Source organism: Agelaius tricolor, unplaced genomic scaffold, assembly GCF_023055355.1.
Source record: "Agelaius tricolor isolate 1412-34295 unplaced genomic scaffold, bAgeTri1.0.p SCAF_24, whole genome shotgun sequence".
Classification (NCBI taxonomy): Eukaryota; Metazoa; Chordata; class Aves; order Passeriformes; family Icteridae; genus Agelaius; species Agelaius tricolor.
In genome coordinates, this window is record NW_027269284.1 from 1,322,399 (window position 1) to 1,349,583 (window position 27,185).

The 27,185-nt window shown below is 38.7% G+C and overlaps 1 protein-coding gene across 2 annotated transcripts in view; it reads left to right on the forward strand.

Annotated features, from left to right (window-relative positions):
• Positions 1–27,185, forward strand: part of CTNNA2 (catenin alpha 2) — a 474,927-nt gene that overhangs the window by 44,845 nt on the left and 402,897 nt on the right. For both annotated transcript variants that reach the window (XM_071447298.1, XM_071447300.1), the window contains one exon: positions 14,036–14,142. In XM_071447298.1, the coding sequence (XP_071303399.1) occupies positions 14,041–14,142 (102 nt within the window). In that variant the 5' untranslated portion in view covers positions 14,036–14,040. Of the gene's footprint in view, positions 1–14,035; positions 14,143–27,185 lie in introns of those variants that run through there.

Genomic DNA, 27,185 nt, shown 5'->3' on the forward strand with positions numbered 1-27,185 from the left:
GGGCAGTCTGTTAGGGGGTTTTTGCCTGTTTTGTGGGTTTTTTCCCTTTCTCTTCCCTTTCATGAATGAATGAAAGCATTTTATGAGCTGGTGTAAATTTCTCACATCTGTAGTGCACTATGACAGGGAGTTCCTAAAACTTTCTCGATAACGCCAAAAGGGTTTTGGTAATTTTTTATTTCCGTTGGGAAAGGGAAAAGCAAAACATTGTATAATTTTATCCATGACATAAAAGGTTATTATTATTATTCTCCTTCTCCTTCTCCTTCTCCTTCTCCTTCTCCTTCTCCTTCTCCTCCTCCTCCTCCTCCTCCTCCTCCTCCTCCTCCTCCTCCTATTACTATTTTAGGAAAAGGTTTTCCCCCCAGAGGGTGCTGGGCACTGCCCAGGCTCCCCAGGGGCTGGGCACGACCCCAAGGCTTCCAGAGCTCCCGGAGAGTTTGGACAACTCTCCAGGGAAGCCCAGGGTGGGATTGTTGGGATTCACCTGTACCACACCAGCAGTTTGACTTTGATGATCCTTGTGGGAGCCTTCCAGCTCAGGATATTTTATGTTTCTATGATTTTAGGTTTCTTTTGTTCTGTGAAGACTTTTTAATCTCTGTGGTTTTTTCCTTGAAGTCCTTGACTGCCCTTGTTGCCACTGTGCTCCTCTGTTCTGCAATATTCTTTGTAGGAAAGTGATGGCTAAATTATATTAATGATATGGATTTATATTGTCATAATGCTGTTTTCTGGTTTGTTCTTGCTCCCTTTTAGAATAATTCCTCACCTTATTTTTGTTGCTGCTCTGTGTTAAGCTGGCATTTACAGAAAGCTATTATAATTCACAGATTGCATTCCTGGGTGTTAATAACCAATTCAGAGCCCATCGTTATGCATGCAGGCAGGATCCTGGTCCTTCCTGGTTTTTATCACTTTGCATCTATCAAAGTTCAATTTAATCTGTCTTTTTTCACTGCCATTGTAAGAACTTCAAAGCAATCCTGCTCCATGGTTCTTGTTTGTTTGGAAGGAAAGAAGGGAGGAGCAGGTAAATGATCAGATTCTGTGGGCTGGCATTTTGCATTTCAGTAATGTGTTCAGTCCTGAGGTCAGTTAATTTATTGCCAGTAACCAGGTTTTCTGGAAACATAAGAGAAGAGGGAAATGACATGAAAGTAAAGGAAAATAATAAATGTTGGGCTATCTATTTTGAGTTCTTCCTGGATAGTTTGAATTCTTTCTGTATTTCTTTTCTGTATTGAGATACAGAAGTGAGAATGGAACCTGCAGCATTCCCAAAACCTGATGCCTTCTGAAGAGTCATGAATAGATGCCCAAACAGATGTCCTGCCAATGTTATAACAGGGTGGAAATGGACTTTCTGAGGCTGCCAAAGACAGGGCAAAATACGGTGTTACCCAGCAAACCTCCCCAAAGTGCTAGAGCTGAGAGCAAAGCCAAAGGAAGAGCTCAACCCTGAAAGGAGATTACATCTGTTCATAAATCCCTTTCATTTTCATTCTCTCTTCCTGAATTTTCTTTATTGTAATGGCCAAGCTGTCTTCTAATAAAATCTGGCTTTACTAATTCAAAGCCCTTGTAGTGTTTTTGCTTCACCTAGGTGAAAGAAAAGCTGTGAGTAGATGTGGCTCAAAGTAGGGGTTGACAACAGGGCCCAAATAAAGTCTCAGTGATGAATCTGAGAAATTCTTTCAGTTACCAGATGTAGTTTAGACTGACACTGATTTATTGAACTGTCTTGTCTTGACTCGTGGTCACACCAGAAATACCAGAAGCTAAATCAAAAAAAGAAAATTCCCAAAATTTCTAGAACAGTGACCACAGAAGTTCTAGCTGGTAGAATTGACACATCTTTGTGTATGACAGTTGACTGATGAAAACTAAAAAAAATCCAAATTTGGTTTGCCAGTAAGTTTTTTTCCTTGGGTTTTGTTTTTTGGGGTGTAGGGGATTTTTTGTTTTGTTTTGTTTTGGCTCTTTGTTTTTCTGGTTGATTTTTTTGGTTTGGTTTGGTTTTGGTTTTTTTCTTTGTTGTTTTTTTTTCCCCTCCTTATTTCAGATGTTGAGTAATACAAATCTGAGGCATCTAAACATATCTTTTATAAGATATAATGCTGGGCTTTTGTAAAACACAACATTATTGAAAAGTTATTTATGTTCCGAAGGTGTTGCAGGTCATGGTGGCTTGGACAGCAAATGAAAGCAAAGAGGACAACACAATTACATCTCAGATAAAAAAAACTCTCCCATGTCCTTGGGATGATGGATTTCTTAATGGAATAGGTGGGGAAAAAACATGTTTGGTTCTAAGTACTACACAGAAATCAAAAAGTCCAGGCTGATGTTGATAAATTAGATTTTCTGTTGCAAAGTGGAGCATTAATAGAACAGAGTGGATGAGAAACAGCCCCGTCAGTCTGCTCTCAGACAGCAGAAAGCTGGAGCCACAGTGATAAGAATTATTTTTGAAGAAATAGGATGGGCACAGAGGAATTAGCGAGGACAAATGGGGAATTTAAGGAGTGGGATGTAAACATATAGTTAAAACCAAGTGAACAACAACAAAACAGCCACAAGGGATAAGCTTAGAGTGCTTTGTACGTGGCAGCAGCAGGAGTGAGAGGATGCCATGGATTAGTGAGGGCAGCAGAATCACCTATTGACTGCCTGTTGGGATGCAGGGAACAAAACAAAAAAGAACTCGGGCTTAAAGGCTGAACATCCCTTGATCAGGGACAAATGGTGATTTTGGATACTTTCCATGCCTGTGCAATGAAGAGAAACTGTGATGACACTTGTCACTATTGAATTATCTGCTTGGTTTTCTTTCATTCTGCTGCAAATACCCCACTAAAGCCCAGGAACATTTCATGCTTTGTTGTGGTGGCTGGCAGCATACTCTGGAGTTATTAAAGACAGGGATGTAAGCCAAATCAAAGAAACTTACTGCCTTGAAAACTGGGTTTGTTCATAAGAAAATGTAAAAGAGGAAGCTTTAAAATACTGGTCATTAGGAAATTAATGACCGTGATGGGGAGTTTTTATTCTACTGCTGTGTATGTGTAATGGAAATATCAGCTGCCATTAGGTTGGGATTTTTCTGTCTGGAAAGGTGTTCAAGGCCAGGCTGGATGGGGTTTGGAGCAACCTGGCCTAGTGGGAATGTCCCTGCCCATGGCAGAGGGTGGGACAAAATGAACTTTAAGGACCCTTCCAACCCAAACCATTTTGTGATTCTGTGGTTATATCATCTCTAGCCCTGAAAGTAATCCCTTTATTTGGGGAAATATTGCTTGAAATTCTCTGACCATTCTATGACCACACAGTTCTCTGTGTTTTATGGGAAGTTTTAAACAAATAGTGGATTGTACCAGGCAGTGCCAGTGCCTTTCCAGCTCCATAAATTGTGTTGCCATGGAGCATAAATCTCCCGATGTCACTGGCCTGTCTGACCCATTCCAGCACATTTATAATTAGTGGCAACTCTTAAATCTATATGCTCCTTATCTTAATGGAAGGTAGTGCTGTAGATTTTGTGGTGTTCGCTGCTGGAGTTCAAGGGGTCTGGAATTCAGTTGGATAAAAGCAGTTTAGTTCTCGCTTGGAGCGTGTGAATTGACTTTTCTGGAAACTTGGTTGTTGTTTTTTTGGGACTGCAAAATGACCTTCAGGGTGTTTGTGTGGCTGTACAGGACTTTTTGCAATGAAGCCAGATCCCATCCTTTGCCTTTTTTTTAATTTTGTTTTTTGTTGACAGTGTCCTGCAGGAAGGAAGAGATGTGATTAGTGTAATCACCTCCCTGTCATGCACTGTATCTTCTAATGAAGTCAGTTCTGCTTAAAGTATTCCTTATCTTGGAAACTGTAAAGTTCTGAATTTAAAATAAGCATGGATGAAAAATCCATCTCAGGTCCCTGTTCCTCATACATATTTTTTTCCCTATTTAAAAATCTTTTAAAAGCTGCTTATTTCTGTGAAAAACTTGTGTAATTTCAGCTTTCATTCACTTTGCCTTTACTGGGGAATCTGTTACAATAATTTTTTATTCTTTGTTTTTATGGTTTTTAAAGTTCTCTTAAATAAAAATCTATAAATCTGTGATACCAAGTTTAATTTTGTTACCTCCCATGTAATACTTTGTTACATGTTCAAGTGTCTGCTTCTCCCATTGTTTTGTGAGAGATTAATGTTGAATTGTCAGCCTTGCTCTGACATAATTCTGCTTCTTTTCTGGATTGTCTTCAGTACTCTGCATACTCAGGAAAAATAAGAGAGAGGTCAGGTGTTAGAAGCCTTATCTCTCTCTTTCCATGACATTTTTCCAAAGTTGTGCATAAATTTTGGGAGAAACAGCTATTTATTTTTTTTTTCTCCTATGCAAGTTACATTCTTTAAAGATGGCATCTTTTACATTAGAAATTGTACATGTCCCCTGATTGTCTGCAAGTTCTTTTTGAATAAAGAACTTTTCTGAATAGGAAACATTTATTATCTTTAATTCAGTGAATTCAGTTGAGAATATAATGTGATGCAGTTCTTATACCACATTGTATTTCAGTTTTTCCCAACTAACAGAACTACAGCAAATCCTGTGAATGTACAACTGGGGAAGAGGATAAAACTTTTGGGATATTATCATGCATTGTGCCTTATTTAAAACATCCATCAGCATAAAAATAACATGAGGAAAGTTTTCAATAATAAGTGACCAAGCAGAATTAAACAGTTACAGTTCTTATTCTTGACATTTAGTTCTATTGTTGCAGATTTTTACTTTGTCCTTATTTTGGATTGGTGATAAATAATTATGGAGTAGTACCTGTGGCTTGTCTCAGAATGAGGCCTATTCTGAACAGGTTTTTCCAAGGATAAAGCAACTTTCTGTAAAATTTTTAAAGGAAGAGCAGATTTAATGAACACAAGGTTAGATGATAAATTTCTCTGAGATTTTTAGGAGTTTCTCAGAGGCAGTTGATGAGCAGCTGGACAGATCAGATCCAGGATGATGTGACAGCTGGAAGTTGGTGGGAATGTTCAGAGAGGTGCCTAATGACCCCAGATATTAATTGCTGAGGAAAATGTCAGCTGTGCCTCCACTGGGCCTTGTTTGAAGCCAGCCCTGTTTAATGTGCTAATGATGGAGTTGGAAAATGGCACAGCTCCTTCTCCATAGTGTGGAGGCTTGTGGGCTTTCCAAGGGCAAGGGGAGACTCTTCTCATCCAGTGAAATTGTGCAGTCTTTGGGCTGGTTGTGTCTGTAATTCACATAACTAAATTTCACATAACCAAAAGATTCTGTTTAGTGCAGGAAAACAGTGTTGCACCTGTAGGAACAACAGAAAAAAAAACCCCTTTAATTAAAATGATGAATAATTGGATAATTTAAAACCTAATGAAAAGGAAATGTGTGTAGAGATGCTGCTACAGCCTTGCCATTCTAGTAAAACCAGCAGGGAAACAGCCTCCTGAAAAAGCCAAGCAAACTAAAAAAAAAGCTCAAAACCCCCTAAAGCTTTGACTCTCCATAGGAAAATCTGTCAATTGTTTCATTTGGAGGCAGCAGTGGTTGATCTGCCTGGAATAAAGAGTTCCCTCTCAGAGAAGTGAAGAGCAGCTGCAGGGTAATACAGAGGTAAGGTTAATTGTAGTTTCCAAGGATGAGGAATTGTAAATAGGATTCTTTTGGTGAAAGGATGACCCCTACATGCAGGAACAGAAGCTTGCAAAGTCATGGTTAGGATTAAGTTCAAGAACTCTTTTTGAAGCGCCGTTGGAACTTGAGATGCTAATTCTATTGTTGTAAGGGGAGCAAATGTGTTAATTTAAACCAAAGATTGTCAGTACTTCTCTGCCTTTGTAAAATGTGAGCTGGTATTACTAATGCCAAGTTCATACAATGAAGAAAAGTAGGAAGTGAAATAGAAGAAGTGAAGAAATGTTTCTTTGGATTTTTTTTTTTCTGCAAGGTAATGGTGCCTTAAGTGGAAGCAGAAAAAAGTTTCCAAAACTTACAGTTTTATTACTAAAAAGGAAGGTAATTTCTGTAAATTCAGCATATCTACAGTAATTTATCTGTCTTTTACAGATATTACTTTGCTGAATGTAGAAATTTGCATCATTGGGGGAGGAAATGTGATGGACAGAGAAGGCAGAGTGCAGGATCTGCACTGAGGACCTGATTTAAAATGATTTGGTTTTCCTGGGCTTGCAGCATGACCTGACATGAACCATCCTCTCAGCAGCACTGAGCTCAGGGGCTTTGATCACGTCCAGAGCTGTGAGAGAACTTTTATTAGGAGGTGTTGAGGAGCTGTGTGAATACAGAGCAATCTGGGGGAAAATCTATGGTTGTACAGAACAGACAGGACAGCCTTTTGCTGAGGTTTGGGCTGCCTGGTAGCACAGATTCCTTAAAATCTTTTATTTCACTGAGCTTTTAGGGAAGCTCCCCTACCTTGACTGTAAAAGTTACTCAGTGGAAAAAAACCATGCTTGTATAAATAATACAAAATGAGTTATTTGAATATAGGAATTTTATGTATGGCTGTTCAAAGCAGCTTTCAAGCACTTTGATTGCTTACTCATATTGGAGTAAATTACTTTTCATGTGGTTCTACTTGGAATATTTATTAAAGCAAAGAAATGCCAACAATCCTATTTTTCATCCTTCCTAGGAATAGCACTCCCTAAATCACCAGGCTTCTCATGGAGAACCAACCATTAGAAATTTAGGTGTTTTAAGGATTGGATATTAGATATAACATCCCCCTGGAGTGAAGATCTTCTAAATAATAAACTTCACCTGAGTGCTGAATGATGGGAGAGCCTAAATAGACACTCAGACTCAGCTGTAGGTGTGTGAGCCCTTAAAGCAGAATTATTTTCCTAGGACATAGAGTAGGTAAAAGCTGTTTGGACACTGCATGCAGTAAAGGTTTGCACAGAATTTCGAGGTCCATTCTCACTTTCTGGTCAAAGCAGAGGCAGCAGAGGGTCAGGCAGGTGGGTGGGTGGGGTGGGATCTCTCTGTTACTCCAACACTTACACTGGTGTTTGCACCTTCCCTGGGAGATTTTCAGGGTCTCTGATTTCTGAAGGCCTCACACCTGATGCAGGTCTTGTTGTAGGCTGTTGCCTCCAAGACTGAGCTGGTTAGTGTGAGTGAAAAAGGTCAATTGCTCCATCATTGCTGTTTTTAGCTTTTTTAGCCAGTTCTTGTGTTGGGGCTCTGCATGGTCTCTGTCCCACTGGCTCTGTTACCACACTACCTCTGTTACCTCCCCTTGAAAAGCATAGGGGGATAGAAAATAAGTAAATAAAGGTAGTGTAGAAAGTAATCTTACCCCCTAAAGAGTTGCAGCTGAGCCAGTTATTAAGGATTAGGAGCAGGCCTGGTTTTAACAGGCCACAGCTGTAGCCAATAGTAAGAGTGTTATTAGAGAGTGGATTGGTTGGCTGAGGGGAGCTGGAGTCAGTTGGCTGCTGTGAGGATGAGGAAGAGTCAGTGCCTGGAGGAGCTGCCTGCAAGAAACATCAAGGAGGTACCAAACTCTGGCAATATGGAACCCTTGCAATGTAATGACAATGGAACTCTTGCACTATAATGACAACAAGTGCTGACTCCGATGTGATTTGGAATAAAGGGCTCAAGTACTAAACTGTATGACCCCATAAATTTGGGACTAAACTATAAAACCCCATGGATTTGGGGAAACAGAGCTTGAATACTAAACTATTGGTAAAATATATTAATTGCAGCTATTAGTGTTTGTTAACTATGAGTATAAAATATCTTGAAGAAAAGTACTTTGTAAACTGAGAAAGCTGCAAAACTGAACCAACGTTTAGAAATATATCTACATGTACTATAATATGTTGTCTGAACATTTGTATAACTATTAGTTCTGAATGAAATATATGAATGTGTCATAATGTAAATTTATTTGAACGTTTCCTTCTAGAAATGCTGCGACTCCATAATTAAAAGGAAAAGGGGGAATTGTAGGGGGATAGAACATAAGTAAATAAAGGTAGTATAGAAAGTAATCTTACCCCGTTAAGGAGTTGCAGTTGAGCCAATTATTAAGGATAAGGAGCAGGTGTGATTTTAACAGGCCACAGCTGTAGCCAATCAGAAGAGTGTTATAAAAGAGTGGATTGGTTGGCTGAGGGGGAGCTGGAGTCAGTTGGCTGCTGTGAGGACAAGGAAGAGTCAGTGCCTGGAGGAGCTGCCTGCAAGGAATGTCAAAGAGTACAAAACTCTGGCAATATGGAGCCCTTGCAATGTAATGACAATGGAACTTTTGCTCTATAATGACAACAGTAAAGCCCTTTTCCCTCCTTCCTTGGTGGTTTATTGGTTAGAAATCTGAGTTTGCATCTTGGGCTGCTTCCATTTAAGAACTTGGTTTTGTTGAGGCCAAAGCAGAATCTCGCCCTGCTGTGGAGGTGGAGGGTTAGCAGAAGGGGAGAGGACTGTGAATCCAAAGGGAAGTTGAGAGCTTAGAAAAGCTCCAATTAAAAATTCTTCTGTGTGATGAGGCTTGGGAGTAGGGCCTAAAGGTTTAGTTTGGCTTGTTTCTTCCTCACCTAAATTTTAAAAGAAGAGAGGAGTCGTATTCTTTAAACAAAATAAACGAGTATGTCAGGAAGTTGTTGTTCAAGTGTGGAGACAGACACTCCTTATACTCCTCCAAACCATCCTGCTCTCTTTATTATTTTTTTCCTTTCTCTGCTTTTTTAAAGCAAGGTGATGGGAAGTGCCCACTTGAACTCTGATTGTTTCAGCCAGATCTGCTGGAGGCTGTGCTGGGCTGTCATTGACTAATGATAAGAGCTTTTTATCTGCAGAAAGGCATGTTCCCTATTCCCTTTCCCACTGCACTTTTACTCCTCACAGTAAGTCTCTGTCCTCTTAGCATTTCTGTTTTATTTCCTTTCCCTGCAATTGTTATGTGCTCCTGCTCTTTGTCCTTCTATCTCTATTTGTATTCTTGTGGGAGTGGAGACAGAGAATGAGCAAATGGGTTGGGAATTGTGCTGGAAACCAGGCTCCCTTGAGGATCAGAGCTCTTGCAGCTTCACTTTCTGCTGCTCAGGTCAGAGCACAGGTGCAGCTGCATTGCTCAGCACTGCAGATAAATGTCAGGGAGCAGAATCTTGGCTATGGATATGTAGGTTTGTATATATAAATATGTATATATCTGAGTGCAGCCCTCTGCCAGCCAGGTCAGCCACAGCTGGGCTCTCCAGGGCTGTGTGTGTTTGTAGGATTTCTGATGTCTGAGCTGCTTTGTCCTGTGCTCCTGCCTGCCCTGTACCAATCCAGAGCCAGCTTGTGCATCTCTGCTATGCTCTGTAGGCAGCCCCAAGGGTATAACCATTCATGTGTTTAGATTTCCACCTCCCAGTGAAGCAAATGTCTGTGCAATCAGTCAGATTTTTTTTTTTTCCTCTGTCTGTCTCAAGGGCTTGTGTATCCTGCTGGAAGGAATTCCATATTCCTGGCAGAAGTCTGTCTCTGTGCAGAGAGGTGTTTGTTTTGACGTGGTTCTCAATCTTCAGATGAGAACCAAGGAAGTGCAGGCTGTGTTGTGCAGTTTTTAACTCATCTCAAATCGCTTTGTGTCTGGAGAGGCTGCCCTGCCCTCCGCCTGTGCTGCTCTTCTCAGGGCTTTGGTTGTCACCTGTGCTGCTGTGAGCCTGGCTGCAGAGGCAGGCAGGGGGCTGAGCCCTCCTGAAGGGCGAATTATCATTCAGGCAGGTTCTGCTCCTGTGGAATTCACCAAGGGAGAAGGGTGGAAACCTGCAGGAAGAGCTGAGCTGGGAGATCAGCTGGGCTTAAACCATGTGTGGAACTGCTCTATTGGCCTGGACATGGGGATTGCAAAATGATAATTAAATCCAGGGTGGTGACTGATGGAGAATCAGATGTAAAGCAGATTTTCTTCACTAGTCCATGTAAATGCCTTAAGCATAAGTTGTTAAACACTGAATATTAAAAAGTTAGTATTTTAACTTTACTATTTGGAAAGATTGTTACTCTTTTGCTAAATTATTCCTATTTAGCCTTTTGAGTCCTCTCACCTTACTGCTTCTCAACTTTGCTGGACATCTTTCTTTCACAAATAAATAAAATTTTTTGCCTTCCAGTGTCAAGTAGAGTGTTGGAAGTACAGACTTGTACTGCCAGCATTGCCAATTTACTCCTGCCAGCTGATTAATCCTACAGCTTTGCTATGAGTCAGGTAGAAAGGGTTTTAACTTTATTCTGGATGGAATGTTTACCATCTGCCTTTCATGTCTGCATTGCAGATGTGAGCTGGACTAACAGCTGGAGGTCTGCTCAAGACTGGCAATGTTTATATTTCTAAAAAAGTTATCACTTTGCTTCAGCAAAGGTTGCTTTTGCTGATGTAGATTTTAAATATTTTTACTCTTATGTTGGAGTTGCAGCACAGAAATGAGTTGCAATCACTCGTGAGCAGCTTTGACCCTCAGAAATCTGTGTGAGTCACAGGGAGAGTGGATCTGTTGTGGAGGAAAACCAGGCAGTTGTAGTGTGACAGACAAACAATGCCACATGCTGAACATTTTGGGTTTGTAGGATGTTCCAAAAAGTAAAATTATGCTGTGTGAAGAGGCTGGTGGCAAGGGTGGTGTGGGGTTAGACTTCTGGGGACTGTTATATAATGGAGAATTCTACTGTTGTGCCTTGTATTTGCAGGGTTCCCAGATGAAGGCAGGGATGATGAATCTGACTCTGTGTTCTTAGAAGGATAATTTGTTATTTTATGATACTGTATTATATTAAAGAATACTTTACTAAAGAATACAGAAAGGATACAGACAGAAGGCTAAAAGATAATAATGAAAACTCCCGACTCCTTCCAGAGTCCTGACACAGCTTAATTGTGATTTGTCACTAAATCAAAACAATTCACATGAAACCAATGAAACAATCTCCACATTCCACATGTGAGCACAACACAGGAGAAGCAAATGAGATAAGAATTTGTTTTCCTTTTTCTCTGAGGCTTCTCAGCTTCCTAGGAGAAGAATCCCAGGCAAAGGGATTTTCCCAGAAAATATGACAGTGACAGATGTGGATTTTGGCTCCACTTGTTCCACTTGTCCAAGTAAATACTTGTTAGTATTTGCTAAAGTAAATACTTATTTTCTTTACAGATAGGCTTTGAAGACAGACTAGGTAAACAAATGCTCACACTGAACATTACTGAGCTGGATAGAGACATTTCTGTATTTAGGAAAAGCTAAAAGCTTAGAACAAGAGACGTTTTGGCACATGCTCAAGGAAGGAGAAACACAGGCAATAGAATTCCTAAAATATATTCTTGAAGGAAGTCTGGAGCTGGTTTCAGGATTAGGACTGCAATGTCTCTATACTTCTATGGCAGTATTATTACAGCACTATTAAATTATATTTCCTTTCAGTGGAGTACTTAAAGCTACTTTTGGGGAATATTTGGTCAAATAGTCATAAAATACTCTGAGCATCCAGTCCTTTATACAACTGAGCAGTCCCTGTTTGCTGTAGGAAGCTCAGTGTAGAAATTGCAAGGAAGAACCACTCCATCTATTCTTACATAAACGCTTGGGCAGGTGACTTTTTTTAGTCTTGTCATTTAAAATTGCTGTTGTGACAGCAGCTGAAGGAGTGTTGAAAAAAATACATTAATTTTACTTTTTACTTATTTGCTGTTGTGGTGTAGATTTGACTGCAAATGAAAAACTGTCATAAGTTTTTAATAAGGTTTTTTCTTGCATGTTCCCTTTTTATATTTGAAAGCCACTGTGGTGGATTTAGTGTTGGTTAATTGTTAGTGTATTTATTTTTTGTTGAGAGGTAGGATTGGGAAAAAAGTAAAGTAGGTTTAAAATTTTAAAAGGGTATAAAGAAAAATTTATTAATAGTAACTAAAAGAAAAAGGAATAAAAATTAGAATAAAATCACCTTTTATATTGAGTTCTGAGGGATATTTGCTTTGTTTTTTAGTAAAGGTTCTATTCTGGCAATGTTCTGGCTCTAACAACTGATCACCCAGGTTATTTTTAGTATCACCTGCATGACTGCCATCCACTGAAGTTAATTTGCTTTTGTAGGCTCTGGAGCATGGCACAGCTTTGAATTTGTTTTTGAATTATGACAAGTTTGAGTACTCATGTTAATAGTTAGTGAGGAGAAGTGTGCTTAGTGAAAAGACTGTGACACATTTGAAAATATCATGACTCATAATTAACCAATTAGAATAATTGTCTACTTCAGGTTTATTGTTTGAATTCCAGAGACCAACTGGAGTGGAAACCAACTTTATATGAAAAAGAAACAGGCTCAGAAAGATAATTAAATATTATCTGTTGGAAGAATGATGGCTCCCACATCACCCATGTTTACAGCAGCTAGAAACTGTCTCACAAATTTCTTTAATCACGCCTGGGTGTTTTCAGCACTGTAAAACATGAAACCTAATGGGTTTTTGTGGGAGACTGGAAACTGAATAATAGTGATTTTAGCACTCACTAGATATTATCTGATAATTCTGTTACCAAATGTTTGCAAGTGAGAGGAGGCTAATGATGGTTTTATGTGTGATTTATAAATATATTGATTAGGGAGTTCTGATATGCCTCTCTTTTTGAGCAAGTATTTAAACCCAGTGAGAATCTTTTGCAGAGACTCACCAGCCTGTTTATATTGATTGATAGTGATTCCTCAAGACACTCTCCTGAGTAGAGCAGCAGAATTTATTTTGTATATTCTGGATAATGCTGCTAAATCCTGAGTAAGTACCTTGCTGAATTCATGAAGTGCATTGTGACCCAAGGAGCAATAGCTGAGTTTCTTTTGATTTTGTTCCCTTAATTACGGTGGTGATTAAGTCGTTTATTTATTTGTAAATTCTAGTACTGAAATTAGCTTATTGATTAAAAATGCGAAGATAAAATACAGAAGTTGCTAAGTTAAAAGTAGTAAAATTGTTTTCTGAAGAAAACAACTTAAAACTTTTGGGATATTGTATGCAGAAGGGCCTGACTCGAATCTCACATGAAATCCAGTATGATATTACTGGTTTGCCTTTACCTGTTAAGTGTTCTCATGGTATACAGGACTTCTCATTTTTAATTTTAATTTTGAAATAAAGGGAAATATTTAAATCAGAATTCTTTAAAATGAGCATTTTTTATTAGATTTTTCTGTCTTCTTTGGTTTGGTGGACAGGTTAATTTACATGTGGCTTTGCTTGTCACCAAATACTTAAATCACTTTCCAGCTCAATAAGGTGCATTGGATGTGTCTTACAGCCTGACAGCTGGACTTCTCTGTATCTGGAATTTGCAGAATGAAGTCAGCTGTTTAGAAAAGTGCATGAAAACCTGAAATGGTGACTGAAATGACAGCAATTTGCTGTTGTCTTCATTATGGGCTTTGTTTAAGCTTTTAAGCCTAAGGTGGTCTGGAGAATCTGTTTTAAGTGAGTACTCCTCTTCTTGATGCAAAATTAAGCAATTCTGAATACTGTGGGGGAAGTTTGATTCAAAAATCTGAACAGAGTTGTTGAATTTGTTTTATTCCACTTCTGACTCTTCCAGATCCTTGCCTCTCTCATGCTGAGTGGTGCAGTGGGATATGGGGGTTGCAGTAAGTTCATAAAACTTCCTTACACTTTTCCCCTGCTCCAGTTTGGGGTGTCTTTATGGGATGGAGTCCTTCAGGATAAACCTGGTTCCTGCCTGTGCCCTCCATGGGGTATGGTTCTTTCAGGACACACCCATCTGCTGTGGTGTTGGAGCTACAGGAGTAAAAATAATTCAGAATACAAACATCTAAGCACCCATTGGATATGGCAGCAGTGCACTTGGGTATTCTTGTGAGTAGAGGCACACCAGCAAGATTATGGAGAAGTATTTAATATGTGGCTACATGTATTTATTCTTTAAATAAATGCTCTGCAGTATGTGGATATTGCAGTAGTAATTTCCATGCTGTGTGATTTTTATCTGTTCCAGGGAGTATGACTTCTGCAACGTCACCAATCATTTTGAAATGGGACCCCAAAAGTTTGGAAATCAGGACTCTCACAGTAGAGAGACTATTGGAGCCACTTGTTACCCAGGCAAGTGTCTTTGGTTTGTTTTGTTTCTTCCTTCAGCCTGATGCTGTATTTACTCTCTTTACATAATTATCTTAATAGTAGTTGATAATAAAAACATGAGCGATTTTTGTTCATGATCTCTGTTGGAAAGCTCTGTTCAAACATGTTTAGAGACTCTTCTTCTAAATAATTTATAGTCTCAAAATGTGAGCAGGAATACAGTAGCAACAACTATTTGCTTATGTCTGTCTTATAAAGCAATTTAGGAACTTAACAAACAGGCAGTCTAAAATAGGGGTCTGACTGAGACATGCTTCTGGTTGGTTATTTCACCATGAAAGACAGGTTCAAAATGAAAACAAACCAAAACCAACCATCCAAATTACAGAAACTATTAAAACCTGTTTTTATGGAGTGTTTGTAGAGGCCTGGTGCCTTTTTGTTTCCATGCTGCTGTTAATAAGGGAAAGCTGCATCTTTAATTCCCCCAAAATGATGTCTCTGTATGGTTCCTCTGCTCTTTCAGTGAGTCACTTTCCAAAGAAATGACATCTGGTTGTCTTTCTTTGTTTTTGAAAAAAAAAAGTTATTTCTCTACAAATTATTCTGGACATGAAAGTCTCTAACTGTGTAACTGTGTGCATGACTTCACAGACTCGAGGCAGAGAGTTTGTTCTTTCATTCCACATGGTGATAGCATGGTAACTAACTTCCATTATAAACCCTTATAATTTTGTTCTTGGTATGAAAGACAGACTAAAATCCTGAATTCACTGTGAAACCAGCTGAAAATGAGGTTGCCAGTTCTCTGATGAACTGATCAGCATCAGCAAGTGAAGCTGCTGTGCACCAAACTCTGTTGTGAAACCCAAGTTATTGTGTCCTCTGGGAGGAATTTCTTGTTCTCCTTTTGCTTTTTTTTCCACTGCTTTGCCCAAAAAGAGAACATCAGCCCAGAAGTACCATTGTAGCTTCACAGTTTCTCCAGGTGCTGGGTTAACTTTGGGCTTTGATAGCATGCTTGAGCAGATGCCAATCAAGAAATGACAAGCTGAGCTGCAGGACTTGGATTTCTTCAATGATAAAAACTCATGTTCCCAAGATTGTTGCTCATCAAAATACAATGTGTTTCTATTTTAGCAGTGTGGCAAGGAGACTAGGGAAAATAAAATGCTGTCAAGAGAGGGTAGAGAAATGTTAGGCTATTGTTTTATTCAACTTTTATGAATATTTCCATTCTGAGTTCTTCTTTTCATGGAATTCTAGATAATATGAATAAATAAAGTAAAACCTCCTTTTTGAACATGTGATTTGATTTCTTGTATTAGGGAAATGAGTAGATTTGCTTATTTCCCTCTACTTTGATTCCAGTGTAGTATGTTTGACTAAAACCTGTTTTATATGAGCCACACAAATGAAATCACGAAAGCTCCAAGTGATGAAAAATGTGTTACCTTCAGATTGCCTTTATCTGTTGCATTTCTAGCTGAGGCTGTTCAGCTGCTCTTTCTGTTTTTTCTCAGATAAGTTAACGATCATCCCAGTTTTAAAGACGTTTTGTTTTGTTTTTTTTTTTTTTTCTCTGCCTGAAATAGCATTTGCAGCCTGCTCAGGTCAGGAATAATCTCTGGTTTACCTCTGCCTGTGCATTGCCAGCCTCCACAAGATGCCACATGCAAAAAGATTGGGATCTCCTTAAAAAGTTTCAAAGCAATTTCCTTCCTGAGGGAGAGAACATCTAATTTGAAACTTTATCTTGGCAAATAAGTAAATAAATAGATAAACTGAATGGGATTAAATACCTATACATTTGAGCTCTGAAGGCCACTTGTGGATTCAAATGAGCTGCTTAATGAGGAGGAGATCTTGGAGATGGGAAGTTCTTCCATAAGTCATTGAAACAGGTCACTGGGTAGAAGAGAGAGATTTGATGGCCACAAAATGCAGCAGAACTTTGACAAAAGTTTCTGAGCAGCCTTTGAAGGCGGTCTTACTTCCATGGAATAATTCAGATTGGAAAAGCCCTCCAAGATGATAGAGTCCAACCTGTGCCCAGTCCCCACCTTGTCCCCAGCCCAGAGCACTGAGTGCCACTCCCAGCCATTCCTTGGACACCTCCAGGGATGGGGACTCCAAACCTCCCTGGCAGTTCCAATGCCTGACCACCCTTTCAGTGAGCAAATTCCTCCTGATTTCCAACCTGACCACAGCTCCAGGCTGTGTCCTCTCATTCTCTTGCTTGTCTGGGGGATGAGACAATCCCTGCCTTGGCACAACCTCCTTTCAGGGAGTTGTAGAGGAATTTTGACCAGCAGTTTGGAGCAGATTAAATCCTGAGTCCCCTACAGCTAAATTTTGCCTGATCCTGTGATTTCCAGCACCAGCACGACAAATTCATGTTTCATTTTGGCTTTTGCCTTTGAATAATCAGAGTATCTTTTTGTTCTCCATGCTGTGTATGATTTTGGACAATGCTGGAAAAACTGGAAATTGTTGTACACAAGTTTTAGGGCTCCAAGAGTCCGAATTTAGTCCTTTGTATCTGTGAAGTTAGACCCTGAACTCAGTGTATGTGTACAAGCATGACTGACAGGTTTCCAGATGATGGTACATCCACTGCTCTCTGTCACCATTATATTTTCTGAAAATCCTCTTTGCCCAGGATTTTCTCCTGGGAAGCCGAGAGGAATGAAAACAATAATTATTTGATTGCTGCTCCTGTGTTTGCTGCTTTGGAACGTGGTCTGGACATTGTTTACCAGCAGGTGAATGTTTGGTTGGTTCCATGTGAATTGTTTTTTCCTAATGGCCAATCACAACCAGCTGTGTCAGACTCTGAGTCAGTCACGAGTTTTTATTCTTCATTCTTGTTAAGCCTTCTGATGTACTGTTTCTTTCTTTTAGTATAGTTTAGTACAGCATTCTTTGAAAGAATATTGAAAGAATATTGAAAGAATATTGAAAGAATATTGAAAGAATATTGAAAGAATATTGAAAGAATATTATAATAAATCAGCCTTCTGAGAACATGGAGTCAGAGTCTCATCTCTCACCACATCCTGGGGACCCTCACAAACACCACAGATCTCTACTGATACTTTGGAGAGTAATGCAGAAATGTGATGTGGGTTTGACAAAGAGCACCTCAGTGAGTCAGGGTAGGAGAATGGTGCATTAAAAGTGAATTTTAGACAAGCTCATTAGTGTTCCAGATGAGAAAATATGGATAACCTAGGAACTGATTTAGAAGAAATTAGAAGACAAGAAGGTTGTCTGAGCTGGAGGCAAAAAAAAATCCAAAAATCCATCAACTGATCATGAGAATGCATTAGAAATGACAGAACTGCATTTATTCTAGGAAGCCCTGAACTAGCAAACTAATTAAAACATTGTGTGGCTGTCAGAGCTGTGAGAGGCTTGGAGCTGGCTGGGGGACCCCGTTCCCAGTGCTTGTTGTCATGGTGGAAGAGGAGCAGGTAGCCCCTGTCATGTCATTTATTAACTTGCCATTACTGAGATTTTCTAAGAAATACGTGCTGGAAAAAAAATCATTAGAATGTCTGTTCTCCACTGGGTTGAAATTACTAATTGAAATGTGTTTATTTCCTGTGGCTTTAGTGTCACAATTAGCTAAAAGCATAAGGTAATTGTATTTGTTGGTAGTTTTGTTTTCTGACCTTTTGTTTTACCATGAGTCTTATCATTTTTAATTCCATTACATGTTTATAAGGAAATATATAACTAAAACATATTCTGAAGGGTTGCTGCCTATTACTCTCACCTTCCTGCATAGTTACCAAGTGGGTTGCAATTTTATTTGTTAGACTGTGGGTGGTTTTCCTAAGAAAAAAGAATTACATTTTTAGGAAGGTTTTAACTGCAATTACGTGATATTTTATGTATAGCTGAAAAATAAGACTGTTGGAGGTTATCCATAAGGAGTCAGGGGATTTTTTTGGTTGCTGTTGGTTTTGAGTGGTGATTAAATATGAATATGAATGCAATATATATATGTTAAGAAGAGAAAAGAAATAATAGCCAACTATAAACCACCAACATCCATGCAATTGTTGGTTGAAAAGCACCAAAAAATAATCATGTATGTACAAACAGATAAAAAGATGAAGGAGCTGTGTCAAGTTTTTGAAGATGAGAAGATGAGATTTTCTCTGTTGCTAAGGTTTAAATTTTCTAATGTCAATCTGTGGTTCTTTTCATTAGTTTTGCCTAGGAATTTTAAATACTCAGCCTACGTGGGTGTTTACAACTGTACCTTTATTTACCAGAGCCATGCAGCAGTTGTGCCTTTTGGGATCTTTACATTTTTTGACTGTTACTTATTATTCCAGGGTTTTAACAACAGCACAAATAATGGTGAGCATTCCTGTTGCAGATTGTTTGTGACTGATTCTGTTTTTCCTCAGTGTGACACGCTTTTGTCTTTCTAGATTTGCTGTGGAGAGACAGTTCTGATTGCAGTGCATGTTCCGTGGGTTTTTTCCAATGAATTTAAGATACCAGTTTCAGCATCTTAAAGGAAGCAACAATCTATCATGAGGCAGACTAAAAATAATTGATTAATGATTTTGCATTTTTTAAAATAATAGCATCACTCAGTAAAATTAATTGGCTATATCTGTGAAATAGATAAGCCATTGGGTAAAATTACAAATAGTTTTATTTTGTGTTGTTTATGTAGAAAATCATAATAATCATGGCTGATGTTATTATTCATGAACTTAGGACTAATCCAATCCCTTGTACTCTGTGTTTGGAAAAAGAGCAAATTTCTATATTGCCATAAATAAATAAATATAACTGTACTCCCAACAATTCCAATGAATTGGATATTACTAATATTTGGTGAACCTTGGTTTTACTGCATTTGAACCCTAAATCTGGTGTGCTCTTTTCCATGAGAAAGACATTTATTAATCTGTCAGCTGCATTTGAACCACAGCTTTACTTTTATAGGGTTGGTGAATGTCTTTGCATATTTCAAACAAGTTGGGGAGAAGGTGGGTAATGGAGCACTTCATGCCTGATACCTGTTGCACTTGTTTCAGTAATTGCACTGAATTCTCCAGCAATTTCTTTATTTGGTAGCTGGATTCAGCTGAATTTGCCTTCAAGACAGACCTAAGGGAAAATGAGTTCTAAAGGTTTATTTTTTGATCACTCATGCTCAATTCAATTTTATAATAAGGTTAATATTAGGTCAGTATTATTATTATTTTTTTACCTGAACAGGACTATTCTCTCAGTAGTGAAACTAATTCTTGTTTAGGCTCTTCCTGTCAGAGCAGTCCCAAATCTCTGGTGTTTCTGGGAGTGTGGTAGCTTGGACTGTGCATGGATTGGGTGATGGCTGATCCATGCTGGGGAGACAAAGTCAAATCATATCACAAAAGGAATATGGAACTTTTCTCTCTGAAACTGAACTTCAAACATTTTTACGAGGTTATTATGTTGAATAGGAAGAGAATCCTCCTTTCCTTCTCCAGCATTATAGAAGCATGCAATTGTTCAAGTGGAAAAAACCCTCCAAGATCATCAAGTCCAACTGTTCTCCAGCACTGCCAAGGCCACCACTGACCATGTCCCCAAGTGCCACATCCACACAGTTTTTACATCGTGCTAGGGATGGGGGCTCCATCACTGCCCTGGGCAGCCTGTCCTGGTGCTTGACCACCCTTCCAGTGAAGAATTTTTCCTTGATATCCAATCTGAACCTCCCATGGCACAACTTGTGCTGTTTGTTCTTGTCCTAAGTTTGTGCTATGTATTGCCTAAAATAATTCCTGAATGGAGCATTGCCAGCTGCCTTTTTACTTCAGGATGTTTTTTAACCATTAGAGAGGCATCTGCTGCACTCTGGCTATCCCTGTTTCTTGTTTACCATTGTTTCAGTAACATTTGTGCCAGCTATAGTTGGGATCCTCTCAACGTGGAGACTTTTTGTGCTGTCTAGGAGAACATTTAGCTAAATTTTGTCATTTCTATTTTTACTCTCCCGTGCTTGAAAGCTGCAGGGTATTTTTGGCATGCAGTGTCCTGTAAGATCTGGACCTTGTCAGTCTGTGCCTCCCATTTTACTCACTGTTCAGAGGTGTTTACGTTTGTACTTTGGATTTTATGCATGTTGGCGTTTGCAGAGGGGAGAATGAGGACTCAGAGGGATTTCAGTCTCATCCATTACTTCCACGTTCTGCTTTTATGGAATGATGGTTCTTAACTCAGAGCAAGGCAAATATGATGGCTGCTTTTTCTCCTCTCCTGCTGCACAAGCCAGTGTGCAGAGATGGTGGAAGGATGGTGAGAAAATTTGTCACTGGTGTATCGTAGCTGGAAATGCAGATCGTGCTGGGAGCATCTTGGGTGTGCAATAAGCTGTGACTAAAAAAGCTCATGGCTAAAATGAACCTGCTCTAATTTGTAATTCTTTGTATAAAATGCTGGATTTTCTGTGCATTGGATAACTCCTCAATTTTCTTCATCATTAGGCAATTTTTAGCAGCTCGGGGCTACTGGAAAGTGTTTTTGTCTTTATGCGATATGGACAAAATAATTTTATTTGAAGAATGGTTTGGTTGGAAAGGACCTGAAAGATCACCTTGTTCCAACCCCCTGCACAGGCAGGGACACCTTCCACTATCCCAGGTTGCTCTGAGCCCTGCCCAGCCTGGCTCTTTCCTGTCAGTGTAGGGAATAATTAGTGTGACCAGTTCCACTGCTGGAGCCCAGGGAGGTCCCTGATCCTGTCTCCATCCTGTATCCTGAAATATCATCTTTGGAGCTTGTCTAGACAGCTTTCTAACCCAGTTCTATTCCTGCAGATGGTTTTCTGGCAGCTTTCATGGAAGGCTTTTCAGAAAACATTCTTGCCTGGGATTTCCAAACTCTAATCAAGAAGATCAATCTAATTATTGAAGTGTTCTTCTTCTGCTTGTGTCCTTGAAGATGTATAGAGAGGTCTAGTGAGACAGGGATGAGTCTTTTTCACGTCCCCAAATCCACAACTCAGCAGGTTCTTAACAATCCTGTTGATTTAATTTGGGTCATCCCTGTAGAAGGGGAACATCTAAAGGTTTTGAGGGAAAATTGGCTCTGGTTGCATTTTTAGACGATTTTTTCCCAGTTTGCTGAAAAGCAGTTCTATGTTTTGGGTTTTTTTTTAAAAAAACATCTTGTGAACTGCCTGTCACTTCCAAAATTTCTCAGGATTAACAAATATATTAGCAAATTACATTTTCTTTTATGTTAAAAATGCTGATTAAAGCAGGACAGGTATATCACCTTATGTTTTAAAAGATGGTTGCATAATTGAAAGGCAGTGGCATGGATACAAAATCAGAAATGGATTTTCATTTTGGCTGATAAGGAAATCCTTGTTGATAACATAAAATTTCATTTACTCAAAGTCTTTGACACATTTGTTTTCCAGTGGTTAAATTAAAGACTGCAGAATTACTGCAGCAGATACAAGTGCTAGTATAATAATTTATTTAACTGGAATGGTTCTAAGTCTAGGATAGTTTTGTCATACAAATGTGGTGCTTTAACGGGGGGGGCAACTTAAATAAAATGTTTTTAATGTCACTAAATGTGAATCAAATGTATTAAAATAAAGAATTTTAGTCACATACTGTATGAGCAGGGTCTTGGTATGGTTTGTTAAGCAGCAGCTTCAGAATAGATTTTCAAGTATCCAACTGAATGTGAGCTCATCGTAACATGATAAAATGATCCTTAAGTGCATCAGCTGCTGGGTGTAAAGTAAATTTTATTTAAGCATTGTTATTGTTGTAACATAGTATTTGTTAATGAGATTATTATTGGAAGGATTTCCCCTTCTCAAAAGAGCTGTTGACAAATTGGAATGAGATCAGAGAAAAATTATGTGAATTATTGTGGTTTTGTCTTTTAATGGAAGCCTAAAGACTTTGGATGCATTTCATCTATGCAAAGGCTTATCAATTAAAAAGAAATTGTCTTAAATTTGCTGCCAGTATAGATTTTGAGACTATTTCTGGTAGCACTTACAATGTAAATAGTATTTTATGATTCTAATCTTAACTAAACTAGGATATGGCATTCACACCCTGAAAATAGAACATCCAAACACTAAACAGCCTCATCAGGGATTTTGAAGTGGGATTTGCAGGACAAGTAGTAACTTAGTAAGTTAAGAGGTATTGTGGTCTTAACCCCAGTGTATGTTGGTGTATCAGCAAGAGGCTGTCTTGTAGAGAAGGTTTTTTTATTAATCCTACACAATCCTCTCCCTTGAAAATGAAGTAAGTGAATATAAACTATAAATAAAGGGTAAATTACATACAAGCTGGAAAGATGGGAACATCAGTGCTACCTGAATCTTTGATGAAGAATTGGATACACTTTTGAAGCGTGGCACTCATGAGGATTTTAAACCCTGGGGTCAGTTTGGGCCCCTCATGACAAGAGAGACCTGGAGGGGCTGGAGCTGTCCAGGGAAGGGAACAGAGCTGGGGAAGGGTCTGGAGCCCCAGGAGCAGCTGAGGGAGCTGGGCAGGGGCTCAGCCTGGAGCAAAGGAGGCTCAGGGGGGCCCTTGTGGCTCTGCACAGCTCCTGACAGGAGGGGACAGCCGGGGGGGTCGGGCTGTGCTCCAGGGAACAGGGACAGGAGCAGAGGGAACGGCCTCAGGCTGGGCCAGGGGAGGTTTAAATTGGATTTTTGGGAAAATTTCATCATGGAAGGAGTTGTGAAGGGAGTGGAGTCACCATCTGTGGAAGTGGTCAGAAAACCTGTGGATGTGGCACTTGAGGGTGTGGTTTAGTTGTCCTCAGTTAATGGTTGGACTTGTTGATCTTAAAGGTCTTTTCCAACCTCAGTAACTCTGTGAGGTGCTCTAGGTCCGCCAGGAGTTATAAAACTGGGAAAATAATTCCTGGAAGAACAAAACCCTGCAGTAATGGGTCCTCTCTCTTTCTGAATCATGGAGGGAGAATCCCTCCCTCCCTCCCTTATTTTCTGTCATTGATCAGATTTGCCAGGGAAAAGAGAAACTAGAGCAGCACCTCTGTGATTAAATATGTATGTTTCTAATGACTTTGGGGGCAATTTGGATATTGAAGTTTGTAATCCATCTTAGCTTCATTCTTCAGAGTGATCTGAAAATCTTACTCACTTTCTTCTTGTTCATTAACTTCATTAGCTGTGTGTGTGTCATCAGTCTGCAAAAGTTAGAACAGCTAGAAAATAATCCTAATTACAAAAATAATACCCTAATTACAAGATTTTGCTTTGAGGTGTTAATTAACCTAATTCTAATGATCCATGTTCTGAGAAGCAGTGGCAGTTTCTGTTCCATTGCACTTCAATATGTATTTCTGAACATGGACTGATTTATTTGCAGTTCAAGGGACTCAGGGCATGGATACATGGATATTTTGGGTTTGATTTCTGTTTGTTTCCTTTGTTAATTTCTTTGGAATATTGATTCCATTGGGTGTGCAACCTTTAATGGATCCGAGTAGATTTTTTGGTAATATTGGCTGTTTTATGAAAATATTTTTTTTTTTGGTAACAAGAGATATCTGAGCTTTTGGTGTATTTTAAAGATGACCTTGATTTTCAGCCAGAGAAATTTAGATGAAGTTTTGCCTTAAGAAAGTGGTGTGATTGTGCCTTAAGCACATGGTGTAAATTACCATATTTATTTTCCTGTTTGGTATATTAATTTTCAGTATCTTTTCTCACAAGCTTATCAGTGGTCGGTGTTCTTGAATATTATGTGTCTGAGCAGCAAATGCTCAGATTGGGAAGAAATATTCTCTTCTACTTGTCTCTTTCAATGGCATGATTAATATTTTCCCCTTTGTATATTGGAGTCTCTCTCTTCTTTAGTCTATTTCTCTGTACTCCTGTAGTGCTTTGGTCCTCATTGATGGAACTTCAAACCTTTTACTAATTTATAATGAGGGTATTAAGGATATATAACTCTTGCTTAGCTTATTCAACACAGATTAATTCAATATTGTGCAGATGACCTTTGATGAATACAAGGAATATTTCTCTGCTGAGTAGAAATTTTCTTTTTTGTAGATATCTTTTTTTTTAAGTAAGTCTTTTTAATATCCTAAATGAAGCCAGCGCTAGAATTTTCATTCTCTTTCAGTTTCTTGGGTCAGTGTGGAACAAAGGACTATCTGCACAAATTTCCTCTCTTCCTTCATGAATAAAAGGGTGTTTAGCAAAAAAAAAAAAAAAAAGCATGGTCGTAACAAAGTAACCTTGACATTTAATGTGTGTATTGCTCTTTATAAACCTCTTTTAAAGATGAAAATAGATGAAATTGATTATACATAAATTTTTAAGAAATACAGATTAATTTTCACTTAAGAAAGTGGTAATGTGGAAAAAGATAAACCAAAAATATTGGGTTTTCATGCCAGGTTTTGGTAGGGAGGGGACTGCAGGGTTCAGTGAGAAGCTGCTGGAAGCTTCCCCATGTCCAGGGAGCCAATCCCAGCCAGCTCCAGGCTGGACTCACAACTGGACAAGGCTGAAACCTCTGCACTTTGTTGCTCTAAATCCTTATCTCCTTGTACAAACAATTGATCTGTAAGTTTTCAGAGAAGGGTTTCGGAGAAAGGAGATTTGCAACGAGAATTAATTTTTCTGATTCATTTCATCTTGCTCCCTGGTAATGAAAATGTATTGTATCTGCTTATGCTAATAATAAATACTTCCACTGGAAGGTGTTCGTGTAAAAACATAATGAACCCAGTGTGCTGAATGGCTTCTGAATGTGGAGTTGTTTCCAGGGAAGCTGTATTAATGTATTCCACTTTTTCCCAGGGAATTACACTCATCTACACCCTTAGTGTGGTGTGATTAAGCTTTTACTACTCTGCTTGAAATACTTTAATTGGCAGGTACATTTATACTTTCCTGACAAGGATGGAAAAAATTGAGGGAAATGCATGCATATAAGGCATAAGAAAAAGAAGATAGATATCTATCCTAGCTCCTATAATATCAGTATCTATAGATATTAAAATAGATATAGACAGATATCTGTTGTCTTTTTCTTCTTCCTTTTCTGTCTCCTTGGTACATATTCTTTAAATCTGCTTCATTCCTGTGTTCCACCTCATGAGATCTTTATGAATGCTTCCATAGCCTGTAATATTTATATTTTTAATTTCTTTTTAGGCTGAGGGACTGAGTGTTTTCATGTACGTGCAATGTGATATTGTTGACTGTTGGAATGTGGTGGATTAACAAAGTTTGTGGCAGTGTTTTTACCCTTCATGGAAAAGGAAATGGTTTTTATTTGAGCAGTTCCTGTCTGACACAACTGAAGTACTTGCTAGAGGAGCTGGAAACAGGCAGGTGTATCCTTGTTGTAGTGCTGACTGTGATCAGTGAGTTAATTTTATAATGGTCCATGCCCTGTAAAATCAGCATTTCTTTTTGAGCCACTGATAATGATGATTAAACCCAGTGGCAAAGAGATATGTGCATTTTGGAGTTCCTGAATTCAGCAGCATTCCAGCTCCTGTGTTCAGGATGTGTCAGGGTCACATCATTTAGTTCCAGCCGGGAATCACTGCCATGACTTTACACACGACCCTTCTCATCCACAGAATATTTTTAATGCTGTTACTGCAACTCTCAAGAGCTCCTGAAAGTCAATTTAATTTTGTGTTGGAATCCAAAATGCAGAGAACTCTCAGAACTTTGGGCCTGCAAGCCAAAGCTTAGAATTAAACACAAGAGTTGATCTAAGCCCTTGGAAAAGGCTTCCAAACTTAGGTGCTAGAAGCAAGAATTTAGGTTTATAGCTCAAAGAGACAAGTTTAGCTAATTAAAAGAAAGTTTAGAGTTTAAGATATAAAAAAAAATAAAATAGCTACAAAAGTAAACCAAGAGATTAGAATGCAGTACAGTAACAGTACCACAGCATGATTGGCTAAAAAAGTTACACTGTACCATAAATCCATAAGACAATATTTAAAGATTAGGTAAAAAATAAATATCCTTGTTAGCAGGGATTTATTTGTCAATAAATCCTTAAAAAGTCATGTAACTATAAGTCCTGTAACTTTCTAAACCATACTATAACAGTTTGAGCCAAACTCATCCTTCCTGCTTATGTGAAAATTAAGAAAATGAACTGAATTATCAAAACCAACTCAGAAGTGCCATCTCAAATTCCTTCCAAAATTCCCCAGAAGTGAATTATCACAATTGTGCTTGTGTTTGAGCACAGAAGAAGAAAATCCAGGCTGTGAGCTGCATCTGTTCCCATCCCTGAGTGGCAGACAGCTCCGGAGACAGAATTTTCTATTTCCTTGCTGGTTTGCTTGGCCAATAAGACAAAATTAGAAACATTATTTTATATTTTCATATTGCTAGAGATTTCAGTCTCTTTGTAAGGGGCTTTCCTGTGTTTCCACCTTGGTTGTCTTTCAGGTTTTGTTTTACCCTCTCCAGGGGCATTCTGTGAGTCCATCTCTGTACTTAGATTTTAGTTGTTCTGAATATCGGGTAGAAAGTAGCGTTAGATTTTTGTTAAAAGTTTAAAGGTTTAAAGGGTTTTGTTTAAGAAAAGGATGGTTTTAGACACTGGTAAAAAATTCAGTATTTGTACTGGTCTTTAGGGGATTTGGTCCCTTTTAAAAATTAACTTTTTTCTAGCAGTAGACAAGCTGCAAGAGTGGAAATGATCATTGTAATCATCATCCTGGAGCTTTTTCAGGTGTTTAAATTTTACTGAACAAAAGTTACTAAGCACTTTGGAACTGAAGTCTGAAATTTTGAGCTCAGTGTAGCAAATCACTGCATAATATTTTATACATCTTTGATGAGAGATTAGTAATGCATTTGTTCTGCACACCTCTCAGCCTTTTTCATTGAACTTAAAGTGTCCAAGAGTAAAATTGATACAATCAAGTTACAAAACTGTGTTCCTTTTTTCAAGTGATTTGCCCTGCAGTTTTCTCAGAAGACATTGCAGTCTGTGAGGGACGCTGGCTCTGGGTTTTTTTGTGTTTTTTTTTTTTTTTTTTCTTTTTTT